General features: G+C 43.2%; 2 protein-coding genes across 2 annotated transcripts in view; one reads left to right on the top strand and one right to left on the bottom strand.

The window, feature by feature from the left end:
• The window catches only part of LOC134219785 (carboxypeptidase N subunit 2-like), a 427,553-nt gene that overhangs the window by 117,674 nt on the left and 285,994 nt on the right, over nucleotides 1-23,885 (top strand). The gene's annotated exons all lie outside the window — the stretch shown is intronic.
• On the bottom strand, nucleotides 5,667-8,911 carry LOC134222466 (uncharacterized). The gene is made up of 4 exons (XM_062701620.1): nucleotides 8,708-8,911; nucleotides 7,064-8,629; nucleotides 6,510-7,020; nucleotides 5,667-5,989 (listed from the first exon to the last, which is right to left on the bottom strand). Exons 1-4 carry the CDS (start codon nucleotides 8,909-8,911, stop codon nucleotides 5,667-5,669), a joined length of 2,604 nt encoding a protein of 867 aa, XP_062557604.1.

The following is a 23,885-nucleotide window of genomic DNA, read 5'->3' as shown; positions in this document are numbered from 1 at the left end:
CCCCTGAAAATTCAAATGAATTTTCCCTGGGAATTCGAATGAATTTCCCCTGGAAATTCGAATGAATTTCCCCTGGAAATTCGAATGAATTTCCCTGGAAATTCGAATGAATTTCCCCTGGAAATTCGAATGAATTTCCTCTGGAAATTCGAATGAATTTCCTCTGGAAATTCGAATGAATTTCCCCCTGGAAATTCGAATGAATTTCCCCCTGGAAATTCGAATGAATTTCCCCCTGGAAATTCGAATGAATTTCCCCCTGGAAATTCGAATGAATTTCCCCCTGGAAATTCGAATGAATTTCCCCCTGGAAATTCGAATGAATTTCCCCTGGAAATTCGAATGAATTTCCCCTGGAAATTCGAATGAATTTCCCCTGGAAATTCGAATGAATTTCCCCTGGAAATTCGAATGAATTTCCCCTGGAAATTCGAATGAATTTCCCCTGGAAATTCGAATGAATTTCCCTGGAAATTCGAATGAATTTCCCTGGAAATTCGAATGAATTTCCCTGGAAATTCGAATGAATTTCCCCTGGAAATTCGAATGAATTTCCCGTGGAAATTCGAATGAACTTCCCGTGGAAATTCGACTAAATTTCGCCTGGAAATTCCAATGAACTGAAATTCGAATGAATTTCCCCTGGAAATTCGAATGAATGTCCCCTGGAAATTCGAATGAATTTCCCCTGGAAATTCGAATGAATTTCCTGAAATCGAATGAATTTCCAAATTGAATAATTTCCCTGGAAATTCGAATGAATTTCCCTGGAAATTCGAATGAATTTCCTGGAAATTCGAATGAATTTCCCTGGAATTCAATGAATTTCCCTGGAAATTGAATGAATTTCCCTGAAATTGGAATGAATTTCCTGAAATTGGAATGAATTTCCCTGGAAATTCGAATGAATTTCCCCTGAAATTCGAATGAATTTCCTGAAATTCGAATGAATTTCCTGGAAATTCAGATGAATTTCCCTGAATTCGAATGAATTTCCCCTGAAATTGGAATGAATTTCCCCTGGAAATTGAATGAATTTCCTGAAATTCGAATGAATTTCCCTGAAATTCGAATGAATTTCCCTGGAAATTCGAATGAATTTCCCCGGAAATTGAATGAATTTCCCTGAAATTCGAATGAATTTCCCTGAAATTCAAATGAATTTCCCCGGAAATTCAGATGAATTTCCCCGGAAATTCGAATGAATTTCCCTGGAAATTCAGATGAATTTCCCCGGAAATTCAGAATAATTTCCCCGGAAATTCGAATGAATTTCCCCGGAAATTCGAATGAATTTCCCTGAAATTCAGATGAATTTCCCCTGAAATTCGAATGAATTTCCCAGGAAATTGGAATGAATTTCCCTGGAAATTCGAATGAATTTCCCCGGAAATTCGAATGAATTTCCCAAATTGAATGAATTTCCCCGGAAATTCGAATGAATTTCCCTGAAATTGAATGAATTTCCCTGGAAATTCGAATGAATTTCCCCTGAAATTCGAATGAATTTCCTGGAAATTCGAATGAATTTCCCAAAATTCGAATGAATTTCCTGGAAATTCGAATGAATTTCCTGGAAATTCGAATGAATTTCCCTGAAATTCGAATGAATTTCCTGGAAATTCGAATGAATTTCCCTGGAAATTCAGATGAATTTCCCTGGAAATTGAATGAATTTCCCCTGGAAATTCGAATGAATTTGCCCTGGAAATTCGAATGAATTTCCCCTGGAAATTCGAATTAATTTCCCCTGGAAATTCGAATTAATTTCCCCTGGAAATTCGAATTAATTTCCCCTTGAAATTCGAATGAATTTCCCCTGGAAATTCGAATGAATTTCCCCTGGAAATTCGAATGAATTTCCCCTGGAAATTCGAATGAATTTCCCCTGGAAATTCGAATGAATTTCCCTGGAATTCAGATGAATTTCTGAATTCGAATGAATTTCCTGGAAATTCGAATGAATTTCCTGGAAATTCGAATGAATTTCCTGAAATTCAAATGAATTTCCCTGGAAATTCAAATGAATTTCCTGGAAATTCGAATGAATTTCCTGGAATTCGAATGAATTTCCCTGGAAATTCAGATGAATTTCCTGGAAATCGAATGAATTTCCCCTGAAATTCGAATGAATTTCCCCGGAAATTCGAATGAATTTCCCCGGAAATTCAGAATGAATTTCCCTGAAATTCGAATGAATTTCCCCGGAAATTCGAATGAATTTCCCCGGAAATTGAATGAGTTTCCCCTGGAAATTCGAATGAATTTCCCCTGGAAATTCGATTGAATTTCCCCTGGAAATTTGAATGAATTTCCCCTGGAAATTTGAATGAATTTCCCCCGGGAAATTCGAATGAATTTCCCCCGGGAAATTCGAATGAATTTCCCCCGGGAAATTCGAATGAATTTCCCCCGGGAAATTCGAATGAATTTCCCCCGGGAAATTCGAATGAATTTCCTCTGGAAATTCGAATGAATTTCTTCTGGAAATTCGAATGAATTTCCTCTGGAAATTCGAATGAATTTCCTCCAGGAATTTCGAATGAATTTCCCCCGGGAAATTTGAATGAATCTCCCCCGGGAAATTCGAATGAATTTCCCTCAGGAATTCCGAATGAATTTACCCCGAGAAATTCGAATGAATTTCCCCCGAGAAATTCGAATGAATTTCCCTTGGCAAATTCGAATGAATTTCCCCTGGAAATTCGAATGAATTTCCTGGAAATTCGAATGAATTTCCTGAAATTCGAATGAATTTCCCTGGAAATTGAATGAATTTCCCTGGAAATTCGAATGAATTTGCCCTGGAAATTCTAATGAATTTGCCTGGAAATTCGAATGAATTTCCTCTGGAAATTCGAATGAATTTCCTGGAAATCGAATGAATTTGCCTGGAAATTCGAATGAATTTCCCTGGAAATTCGAATTAATTTCCCCTGGAAATTCGAATTAATTTCCCCTGGAAATTCGAATTAATTTCCCCTGGAAATTCGAATTAATTTCCCCTGGAAATTCGAATTAATTTCCCCTGGAAATTCGAATGAATTTCCCCTGGAAATTCGAATGAATTTCCCCTGGAAATTTGAATGAATTTCCCCTGGAAATTTGAATGAATTTCCCCTGGAAATTCGAATGAATTTCCCCTGGAAATTCGAATGAATTTCCCCTGGAAATTCGAATGAATTTCCCCTGGAAAGCCGAATGATTTTTTTTCTGGAAATTTGAATGAATTTTCCCGTTAATGAATTTCCCGTGGAAATTTGAATGAATTTCCCGTGGAAATTCGAATATATATGGGAGGTATAAGAAGAACCGGAACAGTAACTCTGTTTGTATTTCGGAAAATCTTAATGAAATTAATTAGTTTGTCGTATCCAACAATAATAAATGGTATCGTTCATACTGCAAATCAAAAGCACAGTTGCCTTGACTAAATAATTAACAATCTAAAGATGAAGACAAATTACCACAGCTTTTTCCGCTCTGTCACGTGCCATAGCTTCTACATAATATACCCATCGGGTCGATTTTCTCAAACCTGACTTTATCCATCGAACAATGGGCAACTGCCAGACTCCTACTTATAACTTTTCGACATGCCGGCAAGCACACGCAAAGGCTATCATGCTAGTTATCCGTTGGAATTGCTATTTCCCTGCTTGATGACCTCACAAAAGGAAAGCTTTGCACTTTCCAATCATGGTTCTGAGTCGGAGTTGCCGAGTTTCCTCACGACATTCCATGGCTCTGTCGAACCGACAAGGTGAAACCACCTCCCACGCACCCCGAACTTAAATACACACTTACAATGTTCCGCTCGGGTGACGTTTCTGAATTCGGTAAATTAAATTTTACTCCTTCATTCTTCTCGAGCCCTTTGACCCACTTCCCCAGACAGCGTTCAACCGTCTTCGATGGAATCGCGTTGAGACGTTGCTCTCCAACTGACTACCACCATCATCATCCCCTCTCCGTGAAAGGTGTTCTCGCTTCAACTTTCAATTCCTCTGTCGTCGTCATTGTCGTTTTCCAAAGTTGATTCAAATGTCGCGTTTCCTTGTTTTCCTGCAGTCAGCCCTCCTGCTGCCATTCATCGCAAACTTTAACCTACCCACTTAAGCGACAGCAGCGTATTCAAAATCGCCGGTGTTTGCCCAGCTCAATCGTTGCGATTCCAGATTCGTAGCTAGGTCTGATGTCGTTCCGAATTCGGCGAGCATTCTGTTCGCAATTTGAAACAGCACCCCACGCTACGCTTATGTTCGGATGGTTGCTAGGAATAGTTAGGATGTTCCCAATACAGGAAGATGGCATCCTGGAATGTTATTCTTGGATCGGGGCAGGCTGATGCGCTCACCAAAGTTCAACTTCTTAAATGTCTCCTGATGCTGCCCAAGAAATTAAAGTGGAGGCCGACTGACATTTGCTGGAATGGGGGTGTTCTATTCCATAGTAAGACCGGAATTTCGGAATGCTTTCGTACTTTCACTTTGTCCCAACAACAACGCACGGTGCCTCGGTGTTCGAGAATTTAAAATCGAACCGACACGAGGAGGCTCATCTTCGTTGAGTTCATGTCGTCGTCGTTGACTTTCGCAGAATAAGGTAGAGAGTTTTAGAACCGAACAGTGAGAGAAGCATTTATTGATTCTTTTCTTTTCGGGCGAAAGGTATTTAATAGGATAAACGAAAAGGTATATAGCAATTTAATTGAATGGGTCTCCTTCTCGGAGATGGCAAGGCGGGAAGGATCGTAGGGAAAGTTGGGAATCAAATCGACCGCTGATGACGACAATGCCGCCGGAGATCGAGCATGGGTCACGTTTTTCTTCGAATTGAAAGGAGAATTGGTTGCCAAGTTTTGCGATCGATTTCGTCGGCTTCGGCATTAGTAAGCTATTGGAGGAAACATGCTTTGTGCGACAGTTTTTCGATTTTATTTAAATTGATGAATAGGAAGATAATGAGACTGGAGTAGGCAATTCGTAAAACCGTTCAATATTCGTTGTTTCTGCTTTTTCGAGGAATCAAGATTAGAATGAACCGTCTAACGGTGATGGTGCTTCCTCGTGCATAATAAAATGTAATGGGAACAACGCATTAGTACTTTATGGTTTTCAAAAATAAACGTATTCATGTTCGAGTCCAATTCCGGTCTAGAGGTGTGTGTCGCCTGTGCATAAAATATGGTAACATTTGCGTCGTGACGGAATGATTGGTTCCAGTACGATTTTTTTAAATTTGCCATAACTCGTTACCGTTAAGAGATAGAGAGTTGGTATATTCTAGAAAGTTGTTTGTATTTTCATGCTCTATCACTGTTGGCACAGCTTTGGAGAAAATGTTTCGGACGATCTCATAGCACGACTCGTTTATGTTTTGCACATGAGTCAGCTTTTAAGCTGCAATTTAATCAAGTCCAATTAATTCCAGTTTTTGTTTGTGATTGTGTTGTTACTTACATTTCTAGTCCTTAAGATTAATTTGTCCACTGTCCAACAGTTTTTACTTAATTTTAACTAATGTATAAGCAATTTTAGAATATGATTTTAATTCAATGTTCAAGTTGTAAGCGCATTTTAACTAACTTGTGGTATGGTATGTAAATGGTATGTAAATATAACAAGCTCCCGTATGACAGCCGTGACGCATAGATACGATGACATTCACTGCTTTCTGCTGCGAGTGGATCGAGTGACCCTTTCGCAACGGGGTGCTGGTTTCTCGCCGTTCGTAACAATCCCCGACCCGTATTGCTCGAAGTTATCTTCAGCGGTACTACCGACCTTCAGAACTGCCAGCTTGGCGATTGACCGAACCAGCACTCCTGCATTGGCTGTCTCCACTTCAGCATTCCGTATGCGCCCGTCACGTCCCGGAAAGACACGTAGTATACGTCCTCTCAGCCACCCATTCCGGATACGGTCTTCGACTACTACTACCAAATCTCCAACTTCAACGCTTGTGATCTCTGAACCATTTCGTGCGCCTGGTGATCGTAGGGAGATATTCCTTGACCCAGCGACTCCAGAACCTATGCAGCAATTGTTTGCATAGGTCCCAGTTGCAGCGCGCACCCGAACATTGGACCCTTGCCGGCTAATTTACTCCGCTAGTACTGATCATCAGAAAGCAATTAGGGGAAAGTGCTTGTTGCTCCTCGGACTCGATTGGCAAGTAGGTGAGTGGTCTCGAGTTTACTATTGACTCAGTCTCGATTAGAAACGTGCGAAGGATTTCGTCGTCCGGCTCGCCCCTTATGGAAATTGATGCCAGTGCGCTTTTGACCGACCGGACCATGCGTTCCCAAGACCCCCCCATATGCGGTGTCGATGGAGGATTGAAACGCCACTGCGTAACCGTATTAGTGAACGTTCCGGCGAGGTTACCGTTGATTCTCTACAGCTCTTCCTTCAGATCGCGGCTTGCACCCACGAAGTTGGTTCCCGATCGCTGAAAATTTCCTCAGGGCCCCCTCCGTGCAACGAATCGCCTTACCGTCATCTTACAGGACTCTGTAGTCAGGTTATGCACCACCTCAAGATGCACTGCGCGGATGGTCAAGCAGGTGAACAACGCGACCCAACGTTTTACCTCGCTACGTCCCTGCTTAACCAGGATCGGCCCGAAGTAGTCAACGCCGACATAGTTGAATGGTCGCACATGTGACACCGTCCTTACTTGTGGAAGCGGAGCCATTCTCGGGATCTCCGGCGCTGCCCTGTAAATCTTGCACCACTGGCAATGTTTTCCGGCCTGCTTGAAAACAACTCTCATTTCCGACACATGAAACTTCTGGCGCATCTCGTTGACCGCAGTTTCAGGATTGCAATGCTTGTGCTGCCGATGATACCAATCGACAAGAAGCTTTGTTCCTTCATGCCCTTTGGGAAGAATGACCGGGAACTTGAAATCGAAGGACACCTGTTGTGCACCTGTAATCCTGCCGTCCATCCGTATGACACCTTGCTCGTCCAGAAAGGGTGAAAGTTTGAGGATCTTGCTAGTTTTCTTAAGTCTCTGTTGTTCACCAGCGGGAAGTTCTTGGTTTCTTCAGAATAACAAGCTCGTCCCCGAAAGCCTCGTGTTGGATTTGTTTCTCCGCACGCAGCAGTTCGCCCCGATTTAACCATTCCGTGTTGCTTGGTGATTGCTTTTTTGCCTTGCAACGAAGATTGTCCACGAACAAGCGTACGTAGGATACAGCACGGACCAGGCGCTCCCATTTTGAAACCCGTTCGTACTGCAGCAGCTCTTCCCTGGCTACTTCAAGGTGAAGATTAATCGGATGAAGTTCTTCCGAAAACTCCTCTTCTTTCGTTGTTTGCTGTGGCCACGAATTCGGATGCTCGTATAGAAATTTTGGAGCTTGGAACCAGCGACTGCTGGAGGTGATATCGGGACCTTTGCCCCACTTTGTGGCCTCGTCAGCGACATTCATACGCGATGGCACCCAGCGCCATTCATCGACCTGCGTGAGATCGTGGATTTCTGTCAACCTGAATGCGACAAATTGCCGATATTTCCTGGGATCTGCCCGCAACCAAGAGAGAAAGGTGCAGGAATCACTCCAGAACGTTTTGCGACTGATTGGAAGTGTGTGGTTCTCAATGACGGATTTCGAAAGTCGGGCACCGAGAACGACGGTTGACAACTCTAGACTGGGAATCGACAGCAGTTTCAAGGGGGCAACCTTCGCTGACACCAACGAGCATCGAACTCTTGTTTCTTCGACGATTCGGAAATATGCTACGGCTGCAAAGGCTTCCTCGGAAGCGTCTACGAAAACGTGCAGCTCGGCGGTTCTGTAGCCTTCGGAAGAGTAGCCAGGGAAGTAGCAACGTGGGATTTCGACTTGATTCAGCTGCTGGAGTAACTTGACCCATCGCTTCCACTGCTCAAGCAGTGTGTCACCAATGCGTTCATCCCAACCAAGTCCAGAGCGCCAGATATGCTGCACAAGCACTTTTCCGTGGATGACGAAGATGGCTACCAGTCCGATGGGGTCGAAGATGCTCATCACAGTGCGCAGAACTTCTCGTTTGGTTGGAACAGCGCCATCCGAAAGTAGAGCCTGGATTTCTTCTCGGAAAACACCTTGGAAAACAAAGACATCCGGTTCAGGCTTCCAGACCATTCCGAGAACGCGTTCGTAAGCGTCCGACCTGTCAATCCAAACTTTTTCCATCATTTCTGTTGGCTGTTCCCCGACCCGTGTGAGAACGTAACTAGAGTTCGACAGCCAATTTCGAATGACGAATCCGGCCTTGGAGTGCACTAACTTGACCTGTTCTGCTAGCTCCACTGCTTCCTGCTCGGTGTCCACGCTGCACAGAAAATCGTCTACATAATGGCGTTTTGTGATTGCCCGCGGAAACTCTTCGGAAAACTCTTCGGCGTTCCGATTTTTGACGAATTGAGCTGCAGAAGGTGAGCAGGTGGAGCCGAACGTTGCTACGTTCGTGACGAACACCTCGAAGGGCTTGGAGGGATCGTCCCGCCACAGGAACAGCTGTGCCGATCGGTCCTCAGGCCGAATCAAGATCTGGTAGAACATCTCGCAGATGTCAGCGCTGATGGCCACCTCAAACTGGCGAAACGAAGACAGAACCGCCGGAAGCGGTACGAGCTAGTCCGGACCAGCAAGAAGAGCAGAATTGAACGAGTGCCCTTGGACTTTAGCGGAAGCGTCCCACACTAATCGAACCTTGTTCGGCTTCCTTGGGTTTGTAACGACGTTCAACGGCAGAAACCAGGTCCGCTCGGGGTCGAAACTGGCAAATTCCTCCGGACTAGCCTTATGTGCGTATCCCTTGGCTTGGTATTGTGTAATCTGGATCTTCACGTTGTCGTATAGGTCGGGCCTTGATGCTAGACGGCGCTCGAGACAGCGGAACCGCTTTTCCGCCATGGGCCGACTATTCGGGAATTCCACGTGGTCGCACTTCCACAGCAAGCCGGTCTGGAACCTCCCTGATTCCGTCTGTACAGTAGTCTCTTCCAGAATTTGACGGGCACGTCGATCATCGCCGCTCTCTTTCGTGGAAGTTACAGCACCCGCACTTTCCAAAGAAAGAACTCCTTCACTAGGTCGTGGAGCTCTTGATCGGGCGAACGAACGGAAATGTGAAACAGCTGATGGGTGGACTGGACCACTTCGCCACACGTACTTCCATAGACTGTCCAGCCCAGCCTGGTTTTGGCTGCGATCGGACTGCCTGTAATTCCTTCTCTACTTTTCCGTGTTGCCATCACAAACGAATTATCCAAGCCGATCAGGATCGTGGGAACGGCGGTCGCGTAGCTTTGGACAGGTAGTCTTTGTAGATGGGGAAATTGATTGGTAAGTTCACTGAAGGCCAATGACTGGGCCGGAAGGTTGAGACTCTTCACAGTATGCACTTCATTCAAGTCGAATCTTGTGTAGCGACACCGGTAGAATCCGGAACAGGACGGTTTGCTTGGGCTGACGATGAACGGTAACTGTGCTTGTAGTTGCTGGGTTTTCTAGGTTGCTCTAGATAATTGTGGATTTCCGGGATGTAGTAGCATGTGGTGCCGATCCTCACAACCATTCTCAGTTGCTTGCCTTGCATGGTAATCTGCCGTGAGAACCTAAACAACGACGACAGAGGAACCGCTCCTGAACCAATTTCCAGCGATCTTCGAGAGTCATCTTGCGGAAGCTGTGGCAATCCTTGATTTTGTGACAGGCTACACACGGCTTCGGCTTGTTCTCCTTGTGATTGGCTGCTACACTTTCCACTGCCTTCTCCTCAGAAGTGTGCATAAACATCTTCTCCTTCGTCTTCGGTTTTTCTTGCTGACCATGTCTATCTGCTTCACAGAATGAATGGCTTGAATGGCTCAACGTAAAAATTGGTGATGAATGTCGTGAGAATGTAGTTAATAGACTATGATTAGACCTATATCATGTGGGGAGCTGAATGGCTCATAGACAAGGGAGAACGGATCCGGGGTAAATATCGCCACCAGATATTTTTTCATCGGTGTAGGCCAGATCCACCGCCAGGGACTAGGCCGAGTAGATCGCAACGCGTTGAAGGCCCGGTTTCAGGTCGTCGAGGCACCATTGTACCGGACGCTATTCTCCACCCAGAATCTTTGTTCCGACTACCCGGTAACCCGTTGAGGAGAGAAAGTTCATAGGACTTGCTGACCAGGTGTAATAGTAGTGTTGATATCGAAATAGCCTTCAATGGATGCGCGTCGTCGGTATCGAGGGAGCTTCCGCCACCGCAAGGACCTCAAGGGGAGCTTGCTGAAACTTCGAAAGTCGATGTTGGACGCCAAGCTGGAGAAGGCGGTCGGGACGGCCAAGTGCGAACCCGTGAAATCTGTGGAGTCGAGGTCTACCCGCACTGAGGCCCAAGGATTCGCGGACTCGGGCAAGGTCGAATCAACCGTGGGCGTGCCAGCGAAGATTGTGGTGCCAAAGTCTACCCAGTCTGAGGCTCAAGTATTCGCGGGCTCGTCGGGGGTGACTGCTCCAACGGAGCAGACACAAAAACGGGGGAGACAGTCTCCAGGGGATGAGCTTCCTGGGGGCCGCTCCAAAACGCGGAGGGTTACTACCCCGAACAAGGGTAGTGGGGCTGGGAAGCTGGTACCTCCAAAACCGGGGGAGGAAGGACCTGGTGGTAATGGGTTACGGCAGGCTGAGAGCTCTCAGCCGCCCCAGACCAGGGAAATAGAGGGGGATGACGCCTCCTGGACCCTGGTCAAGAACAAGGCATCAATCGCTCCAGGGGCGATGCCCTAGTCATCAAGACGGACGAGGCTAAGTGGATGTCTTGAAGGTGATGAGGAGTGACGTCAAGCTCGGTGAACTCGGCGCCGACGTACGTCGAATAAGATGTACCCGGATGGGCGAGATGATCCTCGAGCTGAAGCGGGGCGTCTTGCAAAAGGGCACCGCCTACAAGAAATTGGCGGAGGAAGTCCTAGGCGAGACGGTAAAGGTGAGGGCACTCACGACGGAGGTGAATCTAAGGGTTTAAAGACCTGGACGAGATCACCGAAGGCGAAGAGCTCGTCACGGCACTGCGGTGACAGTGTGAAGTAGAGACGCCCACTGCAGCCGTTCGGCTACGGAATGGTCCGGAAGGGACGCAGGTAGCATTGGTTCGGCTATCTGCAGCGGATGCCTCCAAGGTAGTCAAGTTAGGGAGCGTCAAGGTGGGATGGTCGGTGTGCCCTGTGGGCTTATACGAGCAACCCGAAGTTTGCTTCAAGTGCCTGGAACCGGGGAACAAGCAATGGGACTGCAAAGGCCCTGACAGAAGCGAGCTCTGTCGACGCTGCGGATTGGAGGGAGATAAGGCTGCATGAACCCTCCCAATTGTTTGATTTGTTTCAGCAAAGCTATGACCCGGCGTTTAAGCGTGCTGCACAATAACAGTGCAGGTAACGCAGCTAAATCTGAACCACTGTGATGCAGCCCAGCAACTGCTGTGTCAGACAGTTGCTGAATGGGGGACGGATATCGCCATCATAGCGGATCCTTACCGGGTACCCGCCAGGAACGGTAATTGGGTCACCGATGGGTCTGAAATGGAGGCGATATGGCCAACGGGGAAATATCCAGTCCAAAAGTTGGTGTCTTCGACACACGAGGGCTTCGTCATTGCCAAAGTCAACGGGGTCTTCTTCTGCAGATGCTATGCGCCTTTTCGATGGTCGATCGAGCAGTTTGGTCGTATGCTGGATTGTTTGACGGCTAACTTGATGGGGCGTAGGCCGGTGGTGATAGCGGGGACTTCAACGCTTGGGCCGTGGAATGGGAAGACGTTCTACGAATCAACGGGGCAGATCCTGTTGGAATCACTGGCCATGTTGGATATGAACTTGGCCATTGTCGGTACCAAGAGTACCTACAGCTAGAACGGGGCCGAGTCGATTATCGACGTTACGTTCTGGAGCCCTTGCTAAACGAGTGGTTCGAACTAGAGGGTAGATGATGGCTACACTCACAGCGACCACCTGGCGATTCGCTACAGTATCGACTATACGACCAGCATTCAGCGGACGGAAGAAGGGGCGAGGCCTAGCCCTCGTATATGGAAGACATCGTACTTCGACGACGAGGTGATTAAGGAAGCGCTCCGCCGCGAGCACAATACTCTCGGTCGGAGCGGCGAGCAGCTGGTAACAGTACTCTCGCGTGCATGCGATGCCACCATGCCTAGGAAAGTGCACACTAGGAATGGGAGGCCACCGGCTCACTGGTGACTCAAGCAATTGCGAACCTGCGCCGCGCCTGCCTACGGGCACGGAGGTGGATGCAGCGAGCACGCACAGAAGAGGAGCGTGTTGAACGACCAGTGGCATTTGAGGCTGCTAGAGCCGCTCTGAAGACTAAGATTAGATCAAGCAAAAAAGCCTGCTGCGAAGGCCTGTGTCAAAGTGAAAACGCGAATTCATGCGGTGCCGCCTATAAGGTCATTAATGGCCAAAACACGTGGGGCGATGACCCCTACAGAGCGGTATCCAGAGATTCTGGAGAGAATCATCGCGGGGCTCTTCCCACGTCATGACCCAAGTCCCTGGCCTCACTTTGTGGAGCTGCCAGGGGCCAGGGTGGCTTACGAGGGAAGAGTTACCGTAGCGGAACTTGCGGGGATTGCACAGTCCCTTAGTGTAGGTAAGGCGCCAGGACCGGATGGTATTTCGAACCTGGCCATCAAAGCGGCCATTGCTGAGGCTCCCGAGATGTTCAGATCTGTCATGCAGAGATGCCTGGACGAGGAAGTCTTCCCTGAAACATGGTAAAGGCAGAGCTTGGTCCTTTTGCCAAAGGCGAGAAAACCACCGGGGGATCCGTCGGCATATAGACAAATATACGTGCTTGATACGGCTGGGAAGGTTTGGCTTCCGAAAAGGTAAGTCGACCGTAGACGCTATCTTGCCGGTTACCAAATCCGCGGAGATAGCTATCCAGCGTAAGAGGAGGGGAGTTCGCTATTGTGCAGTAGTGACTCTCGACGTGAGGAATGCTTTCAATAGTGCCAGTTGGGCAGCTATTGCAGATGCGCTCCTGCGTCTTGAAATTCCCGAGTACCTGTACAAGATTCTCGGAAGCTACTTCCAGAATCGAGTACTGGTATACGACACGGAGGCGGGTCGGAAGTGCGTTGACATAACCTCAGGGGTTCCGCAAGTCCGGTGTCATGGAACGTCGTGTACGACGGTGTCTTGAGGTTGAAGTTCCCGGCGGGCGTGGTAATCGTCGGCTTCGCAGATAATATTGCGCTGGAGGTCAACGGCGAATCGATCGAAGAGGTGGAGATGACTGCAGCTCACTCGATCGCAATTGTGGAAGAGTGGATGAGTTCCAGGAAGTTAGAACAAGACTGAGGTGGTTGTTGTTATATAGGAGCATGTGCCTAAGAGTTGCGAACGCGTACTGTACCGTGTCGCACGATGCACTTTGCGTCCTCAACGGTATGATGCCTATTGACATCGTTTTCGGTAAAGACATAGAGTGCTTCGAAATGCGCGGCACGATGGATGGGTACCTCTTGATTTTATCACAAACGCTAGAATGACACTCGCCCGACAGGCAAACTTCCGAATGTAAAAGATGTCGAAATAACAACTTTTCAGACCGGATCATTCGCCCGAATTGATCAAACACTCGAACAGAGTAAAAATTTATGAAGAATATTTCCCATTGAAACCATTGTATAAAGTTATTTGGTATAATCAAAAACTGGAACTAAGCTTCTTCAATTTTACTTTGTTAAGATTGTGTCCGCCTTGATCCGAACAAAAGTAACATTTGGAGAAGCTTTGTTTCAGTTTTGTGTGGCTTCTTTTTTTCAAAGCACGAATTTTTCTATTCAGGCAAATAGTCTATTCGGGAGTAGATGCACTTGACATAAGAAATTGAATCCACCAACTCTGGGTTGATAACACCGACTAAATTACCTGGAATACTATTACTTGGTTACGGAACTAATCATTCTGAGAGGCAGGTCAAATATAAATGTGAAAGAACTGTATAAGAAAAGGGAAAATAACCTAACATACCACACATAAGACCCTTGGGCATTTAGCTCATAAACCATTTCTTAGAACGAAAATTCCATTCAAACCATCGAATAATAGTGGAGCTCAAAACTCATGAAAAACGATTTTCCATAAGCATATTTGGTTCCATTACCCCGTAAATAGGTTAAGCTTAAAATCACTCAAAACACACCTCTCGGCGGCGGAGAGGAGAAGTGCTTCCGAACTTTTGGCCTTTACCATAATCCACTCAAGCGAATCAAGCTTGTTACGTGTGTGCACCGCCTCTACTATGTGGAAGCAATTGCAGGTATGTCGGTTCAGACTTGAATGCAAAAATTGTAACGAAAAGCAAACACACTCGACTCGAGACTGGAGGCAGGATATGTTGTACCTCGATGCTCTCGTCCGCCCTCGCTTTTTCCATCAACCAACCCAGCACGGCACCCAACTAAGGTACCACCGAGCCCCGTTGGTGACGACGACGACGACGATAGGTGAATCAGTTGGGAAACCCCAAAAGTATCTATTTTCCTGCACCGCACTTTACTACAGCACTTGTGCTCACTAGTAGCTGCCTCCATTCACGTACTCGGCAACTTAACTCACATGAGAGCGAGTTCAAGTGCAAATAGAAGCCACCCGCTTTAACTTTTCCTTGGTCTCCCATGTCGTCGTCGTCGCCGTTGTCGTTGTCGGGTTCATTTCTTTGAGGTTCACTCCGTCGTCGTCGTCCACCGCCGCCGCCACGCCGTCTGGTTGGAGGCCAAAGGTGAACTGCCACGGATCCCATTCCCCCATATTAGGTTCCCATTGCACTGCTTTCCTACTGAATATCCCCATAATAAACATCCATTGTGTCAGGAAGCAATCCGAACAAGCAATAGTTGGGCACAGGGAGGGAAATCACTTTAGATCGACTTCCCACAAGGGTGGTTCAAAAGCGTGCGAATTTTTTGATGTTAAGGAAATATTTGATTGAAGATTGAATAATTGCTTCACTGCCGCTTCGACCACAAATAAAACTCAAGCACAAGCAAAAAGTTCAAATTGCTGCCATTACGTCATTTTTGTCGTATTGGCCTGGTTTTATCACTGTTCTGCTCGTACGGATCCCAGAATTCAGAATACATGTTGGGACTTGTGATGTGGTCCTCCTAAGTATCCGGATTCCGGAGTTATTCCTGTGGGTTACTGGGTCAGATGCAGTAAATTTGATCACAACTTCCTTTTTTGGCGATATAAGTCCATCAAAATGTAACTTTTTTCGTCTCTATTCATATTATTTCGGTAGATTTGTATATAGGGATTAGAACAGAACCAAAAATCATGGTGACACGTGTTCCAGAAATGGCCAACAACAGGTTTCTTCGAAGTGACCCTTTGAGAACCGACCTCAAAATGGCCAGTTCAATGTTCTTGCTCCATATTAGCAATATGGGTTTCAAACATTTTGCAAAACAAGTCGAATTATGAAATTCGGATATGGTTCTGCGGATAAGGAGTGTATCGGAAATAAGTTATCCACATACATTTACGTTGTATTTGTGATGCTTTGATCAAATTTATCACCTCATGTTGTTCATTTGACTGTCATTTTTCGTTCGTTTAATTGTTTGCACGGTTTAAATTTATCGATTCCAAAATGTCGCGCATTGAAAAGGAAGTGAAGAAGAAAGTTTTGGATACATGGTTGAGTGAAAAGGGTGTAACCATGCGAAAATTGGCCAAACGATTTGGAATTTATCACGCGAGTGTAAAAGCCATCATTGACAAGTACGGGGACCACTACACTTTGGATGACCTGCCAGGAAGAGGCAAAAAACCCGGATCTTCCAACCCGAAATTGGATCAGAAAGTGGTTTCGCTGATAAGAAGGAATAAATCAATATCTATTTGTGATTTGGCTAAAAAAGCAGGAACGAGCGTCGGAATGATCCAACGTATCAAGCAAAGAAATTATCTGAAGACCTATAAAAAACGAAAGATCGCCAAACAAAGCGCAGAACAGAAGCAGCGTGCAGCAACAAGGGCCCGGAAATTGTATTCGCGAATTCTGCAGCGACCGAATGCATGCATTTTGATGGACGACGAGACGTACGTGAAAGAGGACTCAAAAACTCTTCCAGGTGCACAATATTATACTGCCGCCATAGGGGAGGATGTAAGCGATGCGGATAGGTCGATTGGAGTGGAGAAATTTGGTAAAAAAGTGCTGGTAGGGCAAGCAATATATTCCTGCGGTTTGAAGTCTACCATATTTTACACTACCGAAACTGTTAATGCGGAAATTTATCGATCGGAGTGTCTGCAGAAGAAGTTGCTGCCTTTGTATAAAAAGCACAATACCCCCCCACTATTTTGGACGGACTTAGCGTCGGCTCACTATGCTAAAACAACTCTCAATTGGGTCACGGAAAAAGGAACAGATTTCGTTGAGAAAAACATCAATCCACCGAATTGTCCTCAGCTTCGGCCTATCGAACGTTACTGGGCAATTGTGGAGAGGGTCTTCAAAACGACTGGTAAAGCCGCTGGGAATATGCAGGAGTTCAAAAAAATTTGGACCCAAGCGTCCAAAAAATGTGATGTATCACTTGTCCGGAACTTGATGAAAGGTGTTCGATCTAAAATTTGAAAATTCATGAAGGAATAATGTTTTTTGTATTCAAGCTCCAATGTGTTGAAGTTCAATCTCGTACAATAAAGAAATCATTGCTTTTTTTAATAAAATATAATTTTTATAATTTGAAAGAAAAACATTGTGGATAACTTATTTTCGATACAGTCATTATTAGCCACCATATTAACTCCGGGGCCCTTGCGGAAGCCTCCGTAGAGGCATCAAAATCGGCCATTTTCAAAATAAATCTATCTATATATAAAACTCAATGTTTGTATGTTTGTATGTATGTTCCAGCATAACTTCTGAACCTATTGACCGATTTCAACCAAATTTGAAACACACATACTTTATCTTAAGGAGACGACGATATGAATGCTCTTTGGAAAAGGGGGAGGGTGTGGGGGGAGGTTCATTGCTTATTTATTGATCAACTCAGTATAACTTCTGAGCCCCTTGGCCGATTTCAACCAAATTTATAACACACATACTTTATCTTAAGGAAAGGGACGATAGGGGGGTTGAACATGCTCTAAGGAAAAGGGGGAGGGTGTGGGGGGAGGTGTATTGCTTAGTTATCGATCAACTCAGTGTAGATTCTGAACCCCTTGGCCGATTTCAACCAAATTTTGAACACACATACTTCATCTTAAGGAGGGGGCGATGAGGGGCTAAGCATGCTCTTTGGAAAAGGGGGAGGATGTGGGGGGAGGAGTATTGCTTAGTTATCGATAAATTCAGTGTAACTTCTGAACCCCTTGGCCGATTTCAACTAAATTTGGAACACAAATTCTTTATTCTACAGAGGGGACGATAGGGGGGTTAAGCATGCTCTTTGAAAAAGGGGGAGGGTGTGGAGGGTGGGGTATTGCTTTGTTATCGATCAACTCAGTGTAACTTCTTTGATTTCAACCAAATTGGGAACACAAATTCTTTATCATTAGGAGGGGACGATATGGGGTTAAGCATGCTCTTTGGAAAAGGGGAAGGATGTGGGGGAAGGTGTATTGCTTAGTTATCGATCAACTCAGTGTAAATTCTGAACCCCTTGGCCGATTGCAACCGAATTTGGAACACAAACTCTTTATTTTTAGAAGATGACGATAGGAGGGTTAGTGATGCTCTTTGGAAAATGGGGAGGGCATGGGGGGAGGGGTATTGTTTAGCAATCGATCAACTCAATGTAAATCTTGAGCCTCATGACCGATTTGAGCCAAATTTGTATCAAATATTGTCTGTCCTAAGGAAGCGATTTTAGTGGATATGAGTAAGTCATTTTAAAAAGGGGAGGGTGTGGGAGAGGGATATTGTTTAGTTATCGATTAATTCAGCATGACTTTTGAGCCCATTTATCGATGTCCACCAAATTGGGGATTGGTATTGTTTAGAAAACGACTTAATTTAAAATTCCTCTTATTTAGTACATCCGAGGTTCTTTGACATTGTACAATGCTCCGAAAACAAATTTCCCGAATTTCTTAAAAATAGCAAATCCTTGACAATAACATTTTCCCGGTAATAACATTTCCCCAATAATGAATTTAACAAAAATGATATTTCCCAAAAATGATACTTCCCGATACACATATCTCAGAATATGATATTTCCTGAAAATGTCATATCCCTGAATGTAGCAGACCATGACAATACACTATTTGGCCTAAGGTCATTCGACATGAAGAACATTTGAAATAATTAAGAACAGCATCAGAAAAATCTTGCATAGGAAGCAAGCATTTGCTGGGTATAAAACAATGATAATTGTTACCCTTCATCGGAATAATGGTATGCCCAGTGAAAAGCAATGACTAATGTGTTTCCTTCTGAATGGTGGATGTGATTGCTTCTTCAAAAGTAGGCATTTGCCCGGAATAAGGCAAAGGTGGGTGTGATCCCTTCTTAAAAAATATGCGTTTGTCCGGAATATGGCATCGATGGATATTTTTCCTTCTTTACAAAAAGATTTTTGCCCGGAATAAGGCTTTTCAAACCCACGATCCCTTCTTCAAAATCAGTAAATGTTTCCAAAAGCCTTCTTTTAATCAAATGATAAAATATGAATAAGTGAACACAATAACCCTGTTGACCAATTAGTTTTATCATTTTCCGATTTTAAAAGAAAACTGCAAACCAAACTGGCAATTCCGAGCAAGGCCGGGTACATAAAGCTAGTAAAATAAGTAAATAAAAAATCAATATAAAGTATGGCAATATGGGTATCAAACTTCAGCATTTTGCAAAACTATTTTTTGTTAAAATACGTTTCATAGAGTAAAATATATTTTTTGTTTGAAAATTCACTGTCAAAGTTGAGATCTAAGCTAAGCAAAGCTAAGAAATACATTCACTGTCAAAAGTTGAGGAACCCGGGAAGATCCATTACACACATTATACCTGGTGAACTTGTACGTCAAACTTGACAGAGAATATCAAAGATGCATTTTCAATTTATTTTAAGCTTCAAATTAACCAGTGTTTCTTTCGACTTCTGAGTCTGAAAAAAAAATCTGACCTGTTAAGGATAACGAGTTTTATCGTTTCCGGATTCTTATCGGATTTCGGATTCTTATTTTATTGCATTTTTTTATTTGTTTGGAAGGCTCAACCGCAGTAAGCATAACGGAGCCGAAAATCAATTTGAAATATATATAAATATAATGTATATCCTAATTTACATAATTCATTGATTCTTTTATCTTCTATCTAATATATTGTTGTCGCAAATCTGCATCTTCGATGAAAGAGAACGAGCTTCGCCTCTCTCTTTGAGCAGAAGAAATCTAGCTTAACTTTTCAAAAGGACCTAAGTAACATTTTTTTCATGAAATAATTTGAATACTGAAATCAATAGCTTTCATGTTGTTCTGTTGATAGCGCTATTCAAATAAATTCATGAAAAAAATGTTACTTAGGTCCTTTTGAAAAGTTAAGCGAGAAATATCAGGTACGGTAGCTAAGCTGCTATCACTTTCGCTGGAGGTTGATGATATTGGTTTTTTTAGACATCTGCTGGCTGCTTGCTGAATCGGAGTCGAGCGACCTTTGTCGCTTTGCTTCACATTTATTCGTTTTCGATGGCGCTATAACGTTGACAGCGTTCACCAGTCTGGAGATACTAGGCCATTGTTCTTCATCATTTAGATGCTGCTTTTTGTTGGTTGATAATTGCTCCGGTTTGGTCGTTTGAGACAGCTTTTCAGAATATGTTGTTTTAGATGTAACGTTTTTTAACTGCTTCTGTGGTTTTGATGCTTCTGAGGACCTCGTTTTGGATGAGATTTCTACCCGAAATTGACACAGGAGCGAACTTGAAGAAAGTGTTGCCAGCGTGACTTCTTGTTCGATGGTTATATTATAAGGGGTGGGTTTAATTAATTGCATTCGCACCACACGAACGCCGTTACTGAGAACAAAAAAGTTATTCTACCAGACCTCGTTGCGAATGGCAATCGCTTCCCCATATTGGCGCATATGGTCAGCGATTGTAATGTTATTGATCCACTTCGGAAGATCGTGAAGACGTACATTGATGACGTTGCTTCCAATGTATATAGGAAGCATGACATTGGGGCACTTTCCATCACACTCCATTGCATGTTTTAAATGGTGCTCTGCAGCGATCTTCGATGATGTCTCTTCATCCTGCATCACAACATACACCACATTTTTGACATTATGATGCTACACACGCTTCACTGTTGACATTTTAAGTTTTATTTTCTCATCAAGAAATTTCTTGATGTCTGGAACGCTAGGACATTGTGGGAGAATTGATGTATCTAACACTATACAATTTTTTTTTCTCTTCACCGGCATGATAGCAATATACAGTAAACCGAAAGCATATCGCATGCAGGGTACGTCTAATCTGAACGAGAGACGGATAGCAACTCAATTATGAGCGCATTGTTTTATAAGGTTAAAATACTTCACTCTTCCATTTATTTCCGCCATATTCACATTTGTATCAACAGATACGTATTTCGTTTTCTACTTAAAAACTTCTGATACAAAAGTGAATATAGCGGAATAAAATAGAAGAGGAAGTAAATAGAAGAGTGAAGTATTTTAACCTTGTAACATTTTCCCCTAAGACGCTCAATATTAATTATCCATTGTTTTATGTTTGGCTCTGACCCAACCAACGAAGGACCAACAAAAAGTGACTGACCTATGTATGAAAATTCGTGAATCAGGAGTTTATTTACGATTTGTGGGGAAGTGGCGAAGGGATAAAGCATATATAAGGAGTTACTAAGGAATCAAGGAATGACGGAGTCATGAAGAATAAATAAAGGAGAAAACTAGGAGAAACAAAGAAGGAATGACGAGAAATGAAAAAGGTAAGAGGGGACAAAGAAATAGTAACAAAGGAGGAGTTACGGAGGAACTAAGGAAAAGTGGGACAGGAATGAAGAAGAAAAAGGAACAAAGAAGGTGTAATGGGAATGAAGAATGAAAGCAGAAAGAATGACGGAGGAACGAAGAAATAGTGACGATGGAATAAGGGAGGGATGAAAAAGAAATAACGGTAGATTGATGAATAAACGATAGAGATACAAAAAAGAAGTGACGGAGGAATAAAAAAGAAGTATCGAAAGAAAGGAGGAAGGAATTTTTATTGTACAACATACTCAGTAATCAACTATCTCACCACATGCCTTTTTCAGTAATTTTTCAAGAGCACGAGCTGGGAAAATCGTAACGCGCATAGGGCTGAAACAATGGGAGATCATAATCTTACAAATGCAGAACAATCGACTTAAATTAGAGAACTGTACGAAAAGTATCAAGTCAAATTTGAGCTTTCATGGTTGGGAGTAGAAAAAAAAGTGAGGAATATGTAATTCACCACATTATTCATTGTATAATCATCTTAATTAGAAGTTCACAAGCAGCACACTTGTCATACACGAATCCAATCGTAAATGGATCTTTTCAACCAAATCGATCAAAATTGTGAAACTTGGATTAAGGAGGAATGCAGGAGAAGGAGCAAAATTGAGAAATCTAGAAAAAAAAACATTAATTTAGGAGAAATAGAAAAAGAAATTGAGTTTTCAGTAGAATGGCTTAATTTGCCATAAGACTTTTGCGTAAGTCGAGTCAAGTACGAGACACTTAAGATGGCTTTATTGTTGAGGTCGGATAACGTATCTGTCAAAGGTACAATCAAGTGGTGGAATTGAATGGAGTTGTACGAACTTGTCTAATGACAAATAGAAAAGAAAGTTAGAGCATCAAAGGAGAAATGCAAAAGGATAAATCAAGGGGGAATGTAGCAAGCAATAATATAGCAGGTAGATATATGAAAGAGGAATAACAATCGAAAGAAGGAAGGAAGTGATAGAGTAGAGTAGACGTGAAGAAAGAAAGGAATTATGAAGAAGTGACGGAGGTTTGAAGGACGGATGTTAAAGGAATGAAGAAAATGAAATTAGTATTGAGTAAGTAGTTAGAAACGGGAGAGGAATGAAAGACAAATGAAGAATAAAATTTTAGAATCATTAAAAAATAAAAAATAATTGTGGGTGAACTGAGATAAAGAAGTCATGAAAGAGGAATAAAAGAGAAATGTTCGAGATTAACAAAAGAATGTAGGAGGAATAAAGTTGGAATGAAAAATGGAATGAAGGGATCATTAAGAATGAATGCGAAAGGAATAAAACAGAAATAATAGAAGAATAATAATGATCAAACAGGTAAATTCATAAGTAATGGGTGAAAAAAGAAGGGGAGAATAAGGAACAAAGAAGGAATTAAGAGAAAAATGTAAAGAAAACAAATGAGGAACGACAATGGAATGGAGGAATAAATATGAAGTAATGAATGAAGTAACGAGGAGAAATGACGAAAGATTGAAAAAGGGATGCAGAAGGAACGAAGGAAGAGTGACGTTGGAATCATGGGGAAATTGAAAAGAAATGAAGAAGATTAAAAGAGGAATATGGGAAGAATGTGGGAGACACGAAAGAGCAATGACGAAAGAATGCAGAAGGAATGGAGAGATGGAATGAATGAGGAATGTGGGAGAAACGAAGGAGGAAGACAAAGAAATCAAGAAGGGATGAGACACTTATAGAGAAATAATTGAGAAGAAACTAAAAAGAAGAATGTATGTAGGAGACATTAGGAAAGAATTTAGGAAGAAAGGTGATGGTCGGATGACTGTGGAAAGCAGAAGTGAAGAAGTGACGGAAAAATGTAATAGTGAAGAAAAGAACAATAAATAAAAAATTAAGGAGTGACAGGAGATATTATGAAGTAATTAAGGATTAATGAAGGAAAATACAGGAGTTACGAAGAAGCAGTGAAAAAGGAAGGAATATCGAAGGAATGAAAAAAAAATGTTTGTTTGAGAAAGAAATAGATTAGAAACTAAAAAAATATTAAGGGTGAACAAATAAGTAATGCAAAAGGAATGAAGAAGAAATAAAGTAACAGTAACAGTGAAATGTAGTAATGAAAAAGAAAAGTTGAACAAATGAAGTAGGAATGAGTAAGGAATTATAGAGGTTTGAATGAGGAATGAGGGAAGAAAGAAAAATGAATAAAGAAGAAAAAGAAACTAAAAACGAATGACGGGAAGTGAAGGATAAATAAATTACTATGCCTGAAACTCGATTTGTGCAATTGCACAATATGTGAGAGACTAAATTCTCTGAAAAATGTACTGGAGGGTAACTACTTCCTTCGAAGGAGTTTGACCCCAATATGCTAAACAGGTGCTTTTCCTACTAAGCTACAAAGAACCTCCGTCGTGCTTCGCAGCTCAGCGGGTATTGATGAGGCCAAATTCCCAACATCATCAGGCACATAGCTGACCTCTCGCAATCTATTTTTAAAGTCAACTCTCTCGCACGTATCGTTTCGTACAATGCCAAACAAGTAGGATGAGTATTTAGTATTGTCTGGCTATGCTTAAACAGCAACTGCGCTCGGTTAAGTACACATTATAAAAATGTTACAGCACATATGATGTAATAAAGATGCTGGGTCATTAGGCCAAAGGTCATTAGGCCGAAGGCCATTAGGACGAATGGTCATTAGGCCGAATGGCCAGTGGGGAATGAGAAGTGAAGAAGGAAGAATGAAAAAGGAAGAAGGAAGAAGAAAGAATAAAGATGGAAGAAGAAAGAAGGAAGACGAAGGAAGGAAGAAGGTTAAAGGAAGAAGAATTAATGAAGTAGGAAGAAGGAAAAAGAAGAAGGAAGAAGGTACAAGGCAGAAA

This window comes from Armigeres subalbatus, chromosome 3 (genome assembly GCF_024139115.2).
Source record: "Armigeres subalbatus isolate Guangzhou_Male chromosome 3, GZ_Asu_2, whole genome shotgun sequence".
Lineage (NCBI taxonomy): Eukaryota > Metazoa > Arthropoda > Insecta > Diptera > Culicidae > Armigeres > Armigeres subalbatus.
This window is presented reverse-complemented; position numbering and strand designations above follow the sequence as displayed.